Source organism: Plectropomus leopardus, chromosome 19, assembly GCF_026936395.1.
Source record: "Plectropomus leopardus strain MGB_pleo_1.0 chromosome 19, ASM2693639v1, whole genome shotgun sequence".
Lineage (NCBI taxonomy): Eukaryota > Metazoa > Chordata > Actinopteri > Perciformes > Serranidae > Plectropomus > Plectropomus leopardus.
In genome coordinates, this window is record NC_142194.1 from 16062220 (window position 1) to 16075405 (window position 13186).

General features: G+C 37.5%; 2 protein-coding genes across 2 annotated transcripts; both read right to left on the bottom strand.

The window, feature by feature from the left end:
• Positions 1-68: 68 nt before the first annotated feature.
• On the bottom strand, positions 69-8854 carry cenpt (centromere protein T). Its single transcript, XM_088070268.1, has 13 exons — positions 8473-8854; positions 7095-7215; positions 6862-7006; positions 6682-6775; positions 6367-6503; positions 5658-5715; positions 5416-5552; positions 3717-4739; positions 2476-2757; positions 2279-2378; positions 1880-2050; positions 1642-1746; positions 69-561 (listed from the first exon to the last, which is right to left on the bottom strand). Exons 1-13 carry the CDS (start codon positions 8556-8558, stop codon positions 432-434), a joined length of 2589 nt encoding a protein of 862 aa, XP_087926394.1. The 5' UTR covers positions 8559-8854; the 3' UTR covers positions 69-431.
• An 802-nt stretch (positions 8855-9656) lies between these two features.
• On the bottom strand, positions 9657-12951 carry coxfa4b (cytochrome c oxidase associated subunit FA4 b). Its single transcript, XM_042507259.2, has 4 exons — positions 12754-12951; positions 10369-10457; positions 10164-10224; positions 9657-9966 (listed from the first exon to the last, which is right to left on the bottom strand). Exons 1-4 carry the CDS (start codon positions 12793-12795, stop codon positions 9910-9912), a joined length of 249 nt encoding a protein of 82 aa, XP_042363193.1. The 5' UTR covers positions 12796-12951; the 3' UTR covers positions 9657-9909.
• Between the last annotated feature and the right edge of the window lie 235 nt (positions 12952-13186).

A 13186-nucleotide genomic window follows, 5' to 3' on the forward strand; every position in this document is an offset into this window, starting at 1 on the left:
TTTTTCCCCCAAACAAAAAGCACAAACTGAGCAAGTTATCAATGAAATATGTAACAGGAAACTATATATATTTTTTTATTTATTTTTATTGTCCACACACCCTCATTCATCAACAAAGTATTTACATGCAACGACAAATGTAGAAAGTGCACTCATGTACTCTTAACTTATAATGACATAGCACTGTTGTCAACCAGCCACTACTTGAATTACGTACTGATATACTTGCACTGTGATAAAGATAAAAATAACAGAATACAAAACAGACATCACATTTAAAACTAAGTTCTTGCCTACAAATATTTAAACATTTACAGAAATATTTAACATCAACTTTGAATGGAGACTTCACCCGTCCAAATTCAATGCAGTGGAAGTAAAATGTGTATCAGTCAAAGAGATGAAACATTACAAAGCTGAATATAAAAGATTCATCTCCGCTTTTTAGGGATCACAACATTTCCACTGGTTGCAATTGGAATCAGGAGTCTGCGCTGGTCCATACGAAGATATTTTTCGATAAGCACTTCCACTGGCACCTTGTCATTCACATAACCCTGCCTGCAGAGTGCAAAAACACACCAGTAAATGTATGAAAACTAATGTGAAGTGCCATACATATACAAATGACATATATATATATATATATATATATATATATATATATATATATATATATATATATATATATATATATATATATATATATATATATATATATATATATATATATATATATATACACACTGGCAGAATTGGAATATAATAAAATAAATAAATATATCACCTGAAAATAAGAATTGTTGTTTTTATCCTGAACTACATAGGTGCACCACCATGTTTCTACAGTAGCCCAGAACGGACAAAACAAACACTGGCTCTAGATAGAGACATCTGCCTTCTCACGACAGCCACCGTAGTTAGGAGCCCCTTTGTGACATGCCAAACAGCCTCAGAAAAACTCTAATTTTGGACGTGAAACTACTTGATTTAGGGTTTTTTACCAATTAAAATCACCTGGTCCATTTGTTTTGGAGAGGAAGTGACCAAGTGCTTGTTTCCACCGACAGGTTTGGATTGTTGTTACAAATATCTGACATAATGGAAACTATCTTCTAGTAGTAGAAGTTGGTTAGTTAGTTAGTCTAAAGAGTGAAATTCTTTTTTGTTTAACCAGACACAGCCCCAAATTTGCTATCACCAAAGCCACCAGACTCCATTCAAATAGACAGTGATTTCTGCAATCAGCAACTCTGGTTTTGTTAAAATAAACTTTTAATTCACGCAGTTAGATGTGAAAATATGCTATATATATATATATATATATATATATATGCTCTATATATGATACAATTAATTTTTATTTAAAAGAAGTCTGGTGGGTTTGGGTATGGCAATTTGGGGCACTTTCTGGATAAAACAAAAAGGATCTTACTCTTAAACCTTAAGATTTATATGTACGGATGCTTTTTATAATGGTGACATTTCTAATAATCTCAGTCTGTCAGTGACAAAAACAAGCAGTTTTAGTTAGTGGACTTAAAATGACAGTGCAAACTGGTGGTTACATGTCAAACTAAAAACTTTTTGATCATAAAAACTCAGTAATGACCATTTGCAAACTGACTGAAGCACACCTACCTTTTCAACAGCAGCTCAGCATCTTCAGCCTCTATGGTTTTTCTCTTTGCATGAGCAGCGTACGTCTCCAAGTCCTCCGCCAGCCGGTCAAAGTATTTATCCATTCTGTTAAAGACAGTGAATTATAATGTACAGGTAGAAATCCATGACCTCACAATATTACAAAGAAAAAAAAAACAACATCATAGGCAACCAGCTTTTTGATTAATACATTTAAAGACTCAAAAACAGTACTTACATTTCTTGTAGGACAGGGTACACATCTGCAGAAACCTTTGTTTTTGCAAAGTGCTTGAACACACCCATGAGATAGGTTTTGGGAAAGCCTGCTTCCTTTTTAGCCGGCCGTTTCCTCCTCTGTTTCACCTGCTTTTGTTTGGGTGCAGGAAAAGCTTGACCTGTACTGTTGCTGGAATAACAGATATTAAAGGAACCTGTCAGTTACAGGAAAGATGATAAAACCTACAAAAACCAATGGACCTTATTATCGCCTTCTGGAGAGACACACAAGTTAAAAATATGCAGAATTTTTTTTTAACTAAATATCTGAAATTCTGGTTGGACAACGTTTTATCCACCTGGCTCCATTTTTAATATTTATTGTCATGTAAAAATGTCAGTTTTTGGTCTAACTTACCTGGCTTGGACATTCTTAAAAACAGAAGGTGAAGCCTGAGCATCGGCCGGAAAAAAGTGTATTTTCTGTTTGACAAATGCTGGAGTCTTGCTCGGGAGCTCTGGAGATTGAAGAAAATAAAACATACTCGTATTCTTTCTGTTTTGTTTTTTTTAAATAACACACACATACACACACACACACAAAGAGAGACTGACCACCACCCTCTTCATCATCTTCTTCATCCTCCCACTCCTCCCCCTGTTGAGCAGGGTCCTGTTCAGCAGGGTCCTGGGGAATGTCTTCAATATCAGGCGTCACCTCCGGGAGAGTAAACGCGTTCTCTTTATCAGCGTCAGACTCGGCCTCTGTGTAAGAGGCATCGGCCTGTTCTTGGTTTGAGAACTCGGCCGAGTCAGGGATCCCTGAATGAAGCTGATCGCCGTCTTGGCTTTCCATTCCCAGTCTGGTGTGTGCTTTGGACGTTCTATCAGACCATCCTACACACAAACAACAACAAAGAGAACTTTAAAATTCCTTGACATGCATTACACAGTTTATTAAGAGCTGGGAAGTATAGCAATATTTGTAACTTGTAATTATAATTCAGTCCAACCTCAACTATTAGTTTATGGCTTTGTTTCACTTAACACTACAACCATAAAATATGCCACACAGCCAATGTAAGGGCTGCAACTAACAGTTAGTGTCACTGTTGCATGATATGTTGATTATTTTTTTGATTAACCACTTATTTGTTTGTTCTATAAAATGCCAGAAAATGGGGAAAATGTGGATCAGTGTTTGAGACCCAAGATGATGTCCTCAAATGTCTTGCTTTGTCTGCAACTCAAAATGTTCAGTTTAGTGCCATAGAGAAATAAAGAAACCCAAAAATATTCACATTTATGACACCGGAATTTTGAGGGGGGTGGGGGTGGTTTCCTGTAAAAAAAAAAAAAATAGCTGAAATAGATAAATAATTTAGTTTGTGATTAATTTAATAATTGACAACTAATTGATTAATCATTGACACTCTAGTCAAAGTTTTTTTAACTATCAACAAAACAGTATTAACTATTTACTATAAATGTATTCTATAACATTTTAAATCTCTTGATTTTTGCAACAATTGCTTGTATATATAGTTTCACTTTCTCTGACTGTGTTATGCACCAATACACTAAAGCAAATCTGTATGTGGAAATCTACTTGGCAATAAAGTGATTATGATTCTGACTAGAACTGAAAAAAATAGTAAACCAATTAATTAGTAAATGCACAGAAATTTAATTACCAACAATTCTGAAAATTGATCAGTGGTTTAATTTGTTTATTGTGCCAGAATGCCACATTATTTGTGGATCCAGATTTTCAAATGTGGGCCCTGCTGCTTTGCTCTCGTTCACAGATTTATCATAACAATAGTTGTTGGTCACATCGAGATTTTCGTCCTCACCTGCCTCTGTAGCGTCTGCAAAATCTCCCCCTGCCTCTGTGACGGGCATAATGAGGCCGCCCTCTGAGCGATGAGCCCTTCGACTGATGTGTTCCAAGTCACGTTCCAGCTGTTTTGATGTCTGCTGAACATCTGTCTCCTCCTGCTCGCCATCATGCTCGTTGTCAAGTTGAGAATCAGCCACATCGTCCGCTTCTTCAGATCGAGAATGGGCTGCAGGGGCCTCTGGATCACTCTGATATTCTGCAACGTCCTCCGGAGACTGAGAATCAACAGCTTTATCTACTTCTTCGGTTTGAGAGTCTGGTACAAACTCCTCTTCCTCAGACTGAGACCCGGCTGTAACGTCCTCCTCAGGCTGCGAATCAACTCCACTTTGACCTTCTTCAGTCTGAGAGTCACCCGCACCTTCTTCTTCTTCAGTTTGAGGCTCTGTTGCGGCCTCCTCTTCCTCAGACTGAGACTTGGGTGCAGCATCGTCTTCAGTGTGAGAGTCAGCTGCATCTTCCTCCTCTGTTTGAGCTTCCACTCTGTTCCCCTCGTCCTCAGACTCAGCTGCATCATCCCTTCCGATAGTCTGGGATTCGGCCTCCTCTTCCTCAGATTTCAACATGGCTGCAGCATCTTCAAGCTGACCATCAGCTGTGCTCTTCTCCTTTTGAGATTCAGCTGCATCTGCATCTTGCTCTGACTGGGATTCTTCACTCTGAGGTTCAGCTCCTTCTTCAGTTGGAAATGCATAAACTGACTTTTCTTTCCCCAGCTCGCTCTGCTCCACCTCCATCTGTTCCTCCTGCTCCATGTGTCTCTCCAGCTGAGACGCCAGCACCGTTGGCTTGTCCTGAGTTGCAACGATGGAAAAGTTAGAGGCGACGGCATCAGGCTGGGTGTAAAGAGCCGTGTTGCAGTGAAGGATATCAGTCGTGAGATCAGGTTCACTGAGTTTGCTCAGGCCCAAAGTGAAGCCCTCAGAGATAGCGGTCTCACTGAGGCCCCGCTCCACCTGCACAAAGCTGCTCACTCCTGGGTGACAGGAAGGGAGAGAGAAAACCACACAAGGAAAAATTAACATCAGCAACGACACTGAGGAGAGCAGACACAGATAATTTAATAACTACCACACATACTACACTATTTCCTCCATCATTCAAAAAGTACCAGCTATAGCTGCTTCCCCCCACCTGCCGCACTTCCAGATCTAAATACTTGAATGTCTGTGCTGATATGTTTCAAGAAGTATCAAAACTTTTCCAGTCAAACAATAACTGCATTTAATCATTTTTGTACCCAGATCTTGAAAAAATTACTATCTGTATAAGTTTGCTCGCAGCCAATCACCACAAGGGTTTTTTTTTAAATTGAAGCATTGTGTGATTGGCTCAAAACCACAGCAAATACATCACATACAGCCTGTGTTGCAGTGAAGTTGAGCACAGTGTATTTGACATGGTTGGCAGCTCAGTGTGCCACCAAAAACATTCAAGTTATCTACACTATACACCCGTGGCATCTGGTTTTTATGAAACTGAATGCTTCCATTCACTTGATTATTGCATGAAGTACTCTACTGGTATCGGTATCACTTTAAGGGTGCTGATATTGGTACAGGTATTGTTGACTTGTAGTCCATATGATCACTCATGGGACAAAAAGAACATTTATGTTAGGTTTCAAAAAGTATTATAATCATTATAATTACCTCCCATCTCCCTTTTATTAACAGCAGCGCCAAATTCTTCCACTGTGATTTTTCGACGGTTAGAAACTCTTCTCTGCAGGCCCTTTTTCTCAGTCCGAACATCCACAAATGGTGTTTTAAGACTCAGAGAAGAGGAACTGCAAAACAGATTGGACAGATTGCATAGTTATTTTTTTTACAGCAATCTACTTTTCAAAAGTAAAAAAAAAACAACTAACCAACATTAAAGGTTTTTTTTTTACCTTGACAAAGAAAGCAATGAATGGTCATCTACTGATTCTTCATTTTCCTCCTCAACATCTGTAAACAGAAGCGTTCATCAGGTAGACGTTAATCATACATGGTAACTGACACAGCTCATATGTTTCTAACATCTATTGTAAATGTATCAGTTTACAATAACAAACATTCTTAGGATCTCACAAAACCTCACTGAAACATCGATGTGTATCAACAGCGGCTTTAACCCTCAACAGGCATTGTAACTGCATGGTTGATTATACTGTAATTCTATTCAATTCAGTTTTATTATTTGATTTTTTCTACCATACATTTTTAAATGGATTATATTACTAGATTCAGTAATATTTGTATTTATTTATATGTTTATTTTTTATATTTATTTTTTTAAGTTAATTTTATTTCATTGTTTTGTTATATAACAGTGACAATTTGTCTTTTTTTACCATAAATTCTATACAGATTTTTTTTTACTAGATTCATTTTTATTTACATCTATTTTTTTGTTATTTATTTCTTGTATGATGTTACTTTTATTCTTAGATTTCGATTCTATATTACATTAACTTTTGCACTGTTTTAAAATGCATTATACTAAAAAAGGTTTTTTTTCTTAATAAATTGATGCATTTTGTTAACATATTCTACAGTCTATAATGTTGTTTTTTGCAAAGGTATTTCTTAGCGTGCCTGGTAAAGGGATAACCTTACCTTCTCCATCTTTCATACGCTTTTCAAAAGCTGTCACATTAAGGCTCCGACGTGGTCTCTTCCTGCTTAGTCCCTTTGCGGTACTCAATGCGTTGGCAATAGTTATATCAGGCAAATCCAACCCTGACAGCTCAATACTGAAAGTCAAGCAAATTTTAACCTGTTGTACATACACAACGAAATTTAGCCAGCAAACAAACAGTCAATATTGCTGAAGAGACTGCAAGTCAGGGAGGATATTTTATGACCCAACAATGGTCAAAAGTTGATTCCTGACAATTGACGTCAGTACAGATGGAGCAACATGAAACTTACCTTGGACGCTTTCTCGTAATGCTGGAGTCTGCTGATGATGGCTCTGGCTCTTCTGACGCAGCTTTGTCATGAACCACAGGGGACTTCACAGGCTCTGAATCACATGACAAACAACACTGCTAAGAGAAACACAAACAACTGCAGCACTGTTTGCAAATAAAGACAGGCCCATGCACATACCTGTGCGCAGGATGTTCCCAAGTATCTGCCTCGGTGTGTCTGCCTCGTCAAACAGCACTGAGTTTGGGGCTGGAGTGTTTGTCTTTCTGAGCACGACTGAGGCTGTCCTCCTTTTAGGAGCAGGCAGAGACTGCCTGGTTATACTCTGAAAAGAAGAAGACAGTAGAAAGGTCAGCATTAAGAGTATCAACAGGATGTCCCTCATCAGCATCAACTCCGCTCGCCTTCCTCACCTCACGTAATTTATGTCTCAGGCTGCGTCTCAGGATGTCCTGTGGAGTTTGGGCACCAGCATCTTTCTTGCTCAGTCTACTGCTGCTTCTGGTCGCGCTGGTTCTCTGTGTTTTGGAGGCACTTAAGACAAGAAAGCTCATGATTAGTAACATCCTAGATAGGAAGTCATATTAAAATTGGTCTTTATTTTATTACTTTATTAATTACTTTGTATCCACTCCTGCACTGTTTATAGCAGTGGTTTCCAACCGTTTTCCTTAAGGGACCCCTTTTCTATCATGATGTAAATCAATGACCTTTGACAAAGTGGTATCTTTTATGCTTTTTTTCATGATTATTTTCTAGGGGTGATTTTTCCCTTTATTGTCAGGACAGTGTAGGTTGACAGGAAGTGGGGGAGGAGAGAGAGGGGAAAAGATCTTTTTTGTTTTACTAAATCAACTACGGCAAGCATTTATACAAATAGTAGAACATTCTGAAAGATAATCGTACATGACAGAATGACCTAATCCACATTATACAGGAAGTAGTCCATTCTGAATAGATATTTGTACCTGAAATAATGACCTACTCCGCATTTAAAAAAGTAGTGGTCAGTTTTTAAAAGATATTTGTACCTGACAGAATGACCTATTCCACATTTAACTACATTTATACGGCAGTAGCTCATTCTGATACCTGTTTCTACCTTACAGAATGACTTACTCTACATTTAACTACATTTCTACAAGTAGTAGTCCATTATGATAGATTTTTGCACCTGACAGAATGACCTACTCCACATTTAACTACATTTATACAGAAGTAGTCTATTCTCATAGCTATTTGTACCTGACAGCATGACCTAGTCCGCATTTATAAATGTAGTGCTCCCTCCTGATAGATATTTATACCTGACAGAATGACATGCTCAACATTTAACTACATTTATACAGAAGTAGTCAATTCTGATAGATATTTGTGCCTAATATCAAAATGACCTGTGGACATTTATACAGATAGTGGGTTGTCTAAATACATTATATGTAAATGTATCTCCTAAAATGATTTAGATCCTCGTCAGTGTATTTAGAGGGTTGTTTCAGAGTGTTAAAAAAGTACTTTGAATACTAATGTATTTTTAAAGACAAGAACCCCAGTACTTTAACTCAAATAATAATTTGACTCAGCAACTTTCACTCGTATTGGAGAAATACTTGACCAGAAGTATCAATACTTTGTCTCAAGTAAGAGACTATTGTCCACCACAGTTTAGATCTGGGATACATAACATCACCTTAGCTCGTGTTAGCAATTTTATGGTTAAAACACCAACATGTTAACTGAGCTAGTTCTTCCCTTTAAAAAAATATTAAGGTAAAAATGCTGTTGAAGTACCTGCGGGTGACGGGAGTCCTGGGTGTCTCGGTGCTGAGGATATGTTTCAGCAGGACCCGAGCAGACAAGTCCTCCGTCAGATCCATTTACACCGAGACAGTCAGCTGCTGTTAGCTTACAGCTAACGTATAGCTACAGTTTACGAAGGCTACACGGTGACGTTATCAATGTAAAACTGCGGCTTTTATACATTCGGCGAGTCCAACAAACGAAGCTGAGCTGAGGACAGGGTCGTTTACTAAAACTTTTATCTAATTAAACATTTTCTTTCCTCGGTTGGCTTCCTAATGTTGTCTCTTTCAACACGGCTGTACTCTCAACGGATGTGTTCCTTAAACTGTCCCGCGTTATTTTTAAGTGAAATCTCGCGAGAAGTCGGACGTATTCTCCTACATTACAAACCAGCATTATTGCCACCTACTGAAGCGTCTCCTGAGCACACTGAGTTCACCGATATCTGAGGGAAATGAAAAACATATTTTGAAAATGTATTTAGTTGAATTAAGTGAGACGATTTTTTAGGAAAATTCTCCTCTAAAAGTCTCTGCTGGATAATTGTATTGTGACCAGAATGTGTTTCCATTTGTTATTGAAACACAGCACACTCTGCTGGGTAATACAGGGAATAAACTACTACAGCGAATATCAACTACTGGAGATTAAAAACACTGCCAGGAGATTAGCAGCTCTACAGGATCGATGGAATAAAACAAAATAAAAAATACTCTCAAGCAGTACTCATGTGTTCTTCGAAATGAAAAAGGTGATTTGTCACAGGAAGAGAAACTGTTTAAATTAGACCAGAAGGGATAAAGTGTGCAATTTAAAAAAATAATTAGGCTACCATAGTCTATATTAAAGAGATATAGGTTAACAAAATACATGCAATTAAAATAAAAGAAAAAGACAAAAAGAAAACAGGCTAGGTAGCTACAGTTGTCAATAAAACAATGATACAAACTTTTTTGGTAAAGATTTAAGAAAATATAAAAACATAATTCTAAATTTGGGTAGTCTGCAGTTTACTTTCACAATAACATCAAGTGACACTTTCCTGTTATAATTGATATAGAACATCAGCTTCTGATAATGAAACTCTGAAGTTGTAATAATAGTATGCTGTGTTAGTCTTTTAGAAAAAGATGTTTGAGCCCTAAACTGTGCAAAAGAAATACAAATCAAAGTAGGATTTAAATAGTTTTAATAATTAACACATTCAAAAATAAATTCATCGATTAGTAAAACAGGTGGTTGCCTGTTTTGTTCATACAGTCATTGATAAGTGAATGATCCCTTTCCCCCTGCACACTAGAAATGAACTGACTGAACAATTCAATCTTCATTCAATGTCAGAGGTTTGTTTGATTATTGGCAAAAGTGCAAAGGCTCCTCACGCTGACGACAATGTCAGAGTTGGAGGTGTGAAGACACAGCGACTTAGAAATCAGGCCTGTCCTTCTTCAGCTTGGAGTAGTCCATGTTAACTGTGAAGAGCTGGAAATACATAATGTCCACAGTAAGTGCGAGGAAGACAATATGGACTTTGAGGCAAGATAACAGAGAAGATATGACTTGTTGTTTAAACCTAACAGCAGCCAGGTAAAGAAATGTAGGCTTCACGGGATAGTGTAGGATGAACATGTATCAGAAACATACAGGTTTTTCATACAAAATGTACTTCAGGCTCATACTTTGTACTGTTGATTGGGCTCCATTTTGTTCCAGGGCTCGGGGTTGTTTTTGCGATCCCATCTAAAGTAAAGAAAATATGATTAATGTGAGTTAATCAGCATTCTTTCTGACACTTAAACTCACACACTGAGGTTTAATAAAATGCCAAATAAGAGCTGAAGAAGACACAGAGTCTCGACTCTCTCAGAGATGATAGAGACTTACGAGACATCAGGGTTTTTCAGAGCCAGCCGACCCAAATACATCATGCTCATGGTTGCCCCGCCACCGATGAAGATGAAGAGAGGGATGAGCTAGTGGGTAAAAGAGACAAGACAAATGAATTCTAATGCAAGTTTGTGACCAATTATTACATAATTTGTAAAACTAAGACAAGATAATTATTCAACCCAGAGTCACTATTCTCTAATACAGTGGTTTATGGCTTGAGACCCTTTAATACAAAGGACTTTTTCTGTTTTATTTGAATAATTTCAGCTGTAAAAATGATATAGCTAGTAAGCGACTGTTCATTAGTCATGAGAGGGGAGGAGATGGTGCAAAATGGGGAAGGCTCTTCAAATAGGCTTTTAGATACTGAGGAGGGAGATATGTTTTTTCATCAGGCTTACAGGGGTATAGTGGACTATGGTCATATTTTGTATTTATTTTAAATGCTCTTAGAACGAGTGCAAGTGGGATTGAAAAGAATGCTTACTGTACAATTTATCATAGCTGTGAAAATAATAATAATAATATAATAATAATAATAATAATAATAACAACAACAATAACAATAATAATAATAATAATAATAAATTATAATTATTATTATTACAGTGGAAAATGGTTATTTATGGTGGAAAGGGGGTCATGCAAAAATGTAAAGCTCTGAGGAAAGTAATAATCTAGAAAATAAAAACAAAGTCACATCCCAGCCACCCTCTACCATGATAAATAAAGTACATTCCCTAATTATACAAAAGTACAACAAAAAGTAAAACATTTTTTTATATCCTGTTTCTATCTTGTTAATCTTAACCAAAAAGCTATTGGAATATAGCCTATAGAAGAGTATACTAGGCATTGTTCGGCCAGGTCACCTGAGGCTTCAGTTCCGATGCTTTATAAATAGCCCCTGATCTAAATATATAGGCCTTATAATTATTTTTTATTTTTATTTAAAAAGCCTCGGATCTAATAATCTGTCATTACATTCATTCTTGTACTTCTGTTGATGCTTGTGCTTGAATAAATATACTTATTTAAACATGCACACATTTAACTATTTTTCTAACTCTAGTCCATTGCAAAGTATCTTCTCAACACTAATTACTAACAACGAATATTTTAATTAATCTGGAAAGTGGAAAAAAACGCTTTTAAGTGTGTATGGATAGATAGATAGATAGATAGATAGATAGATAGATAGATAGATAGATAGATAGATAGATAGATAGATAGATAGATAGATAGACAGACAGACAGATAGATAGATAGATAGATAGATAGATAGATAGATAGATAGATAGAAACAGTTTGTTTTTTGTCGTTGTTGTTTTGTTTATGTTACTTTTTTTTACCAAGTTGTTTTTAAAGGCATGTTTTCTTTAGCTCTGCAGACACCACACTATTTATCATAGCCAGAAACTGTGAATTATAGTTATTAATGGTGAAGGCAGGATCATGGATTTTCCCCCAGTTACTCAGGTAGAAAAGTAACTATCCCAGCTACCCCTACTCCAATAAATAAAGTACCGCCAATAATCGAAAGCTTATAGTTTATAATACAGTTTGGAGAACATACACATTTCTATCCAGTGGTCTGGTAATATGGACGCTGCCATAAAGCAGGTTGTTTCACCCCGTCGCCCTTGGATAAACTGTCTCTTTACACACATTGCCGCGGCCTTGAGTCACGCTGGTATGAGCCCATACTGTCCCAGTCAGTGTACGTGCTGCAGCGATATACATACATGGCTGTGTGGACAGAGTGCCGGTATGTCTCTTAAAGGGAAACGAGATCATTTTTTCTATCATAGAGGAGATTTCACCTTTTAAAACAAACGAGTTACAGTAATGGCTTCTGTAGGCCTATTGATGACTATGATCTATAGGCTACATCTGTTTCAAAGGATGTGGATTTATTTTAAGAGAAAATAATCCTATTACGAAGCTCAGGGGGTGACAGAGCAAAAATAGGCTATAATAAGCCCCCACGACAGGAAGGATAAAAACACTATTATAGTGATGACAAAGGAAGATACCTGTGAATTGTAATGTGGATTTGTTAGCGTTAAATTGTCATTTTTATCCTGAAATATGCGCTCGTGTCGAGGAACATTTCTGTCAGAATAGATATTCAGTATTTAAAAAAAACAGCCGCATATATCCACTATAAATAAAAAATGCCGTAGATGAGAAAAGCCGCATGATTAAATCATTTATAATTGCGCATCAGATAATTAAGGTGAGATTCTGGCTATAACGGGCGCGCGCATAGCCACACCATCGCGTCCTCACGAGCCCCTTTCAATGTCACCGGGTCGTTCACACGCTCTAAGGAAACACAGTGTTTTGCTATAAATACAGACAGTATTTGGGACTCACAGCTGGGTGGCTCTTGAGCTGTTTGGCGACGAACCCCAACATGTCGGAAGTCCTCTGTCAGAGTCCGTTACAATGAAGATCTGCGGAGAAAAAGCGCGCTACTGTGGAGGAGCTCGTGCGCCTTACTACGGGTCTGACTGTACACTTAACTGCACACCACCTCCTCTACTGTCAGCCAATCCCACAATGCAACGGAAACAGCTGTATGCACTGTGCATGTGTACTCTGCCCGACTCTATATCATGTGCGGGGCTTAAAGAAAACTGAGCCTTCCCTGTCCTCGTGCCAGAGGTCTTCATGAACGTAGGCTGCGTATCAGAAATGCGTGCAAAAAAACCCCATTAAAGTCACAATCTTCAATCGCAAACTGTTAATACAACAAAGTTCACTGAGGCTGCAGCTTGTACTATATTCTATATCAATTTATCATTTT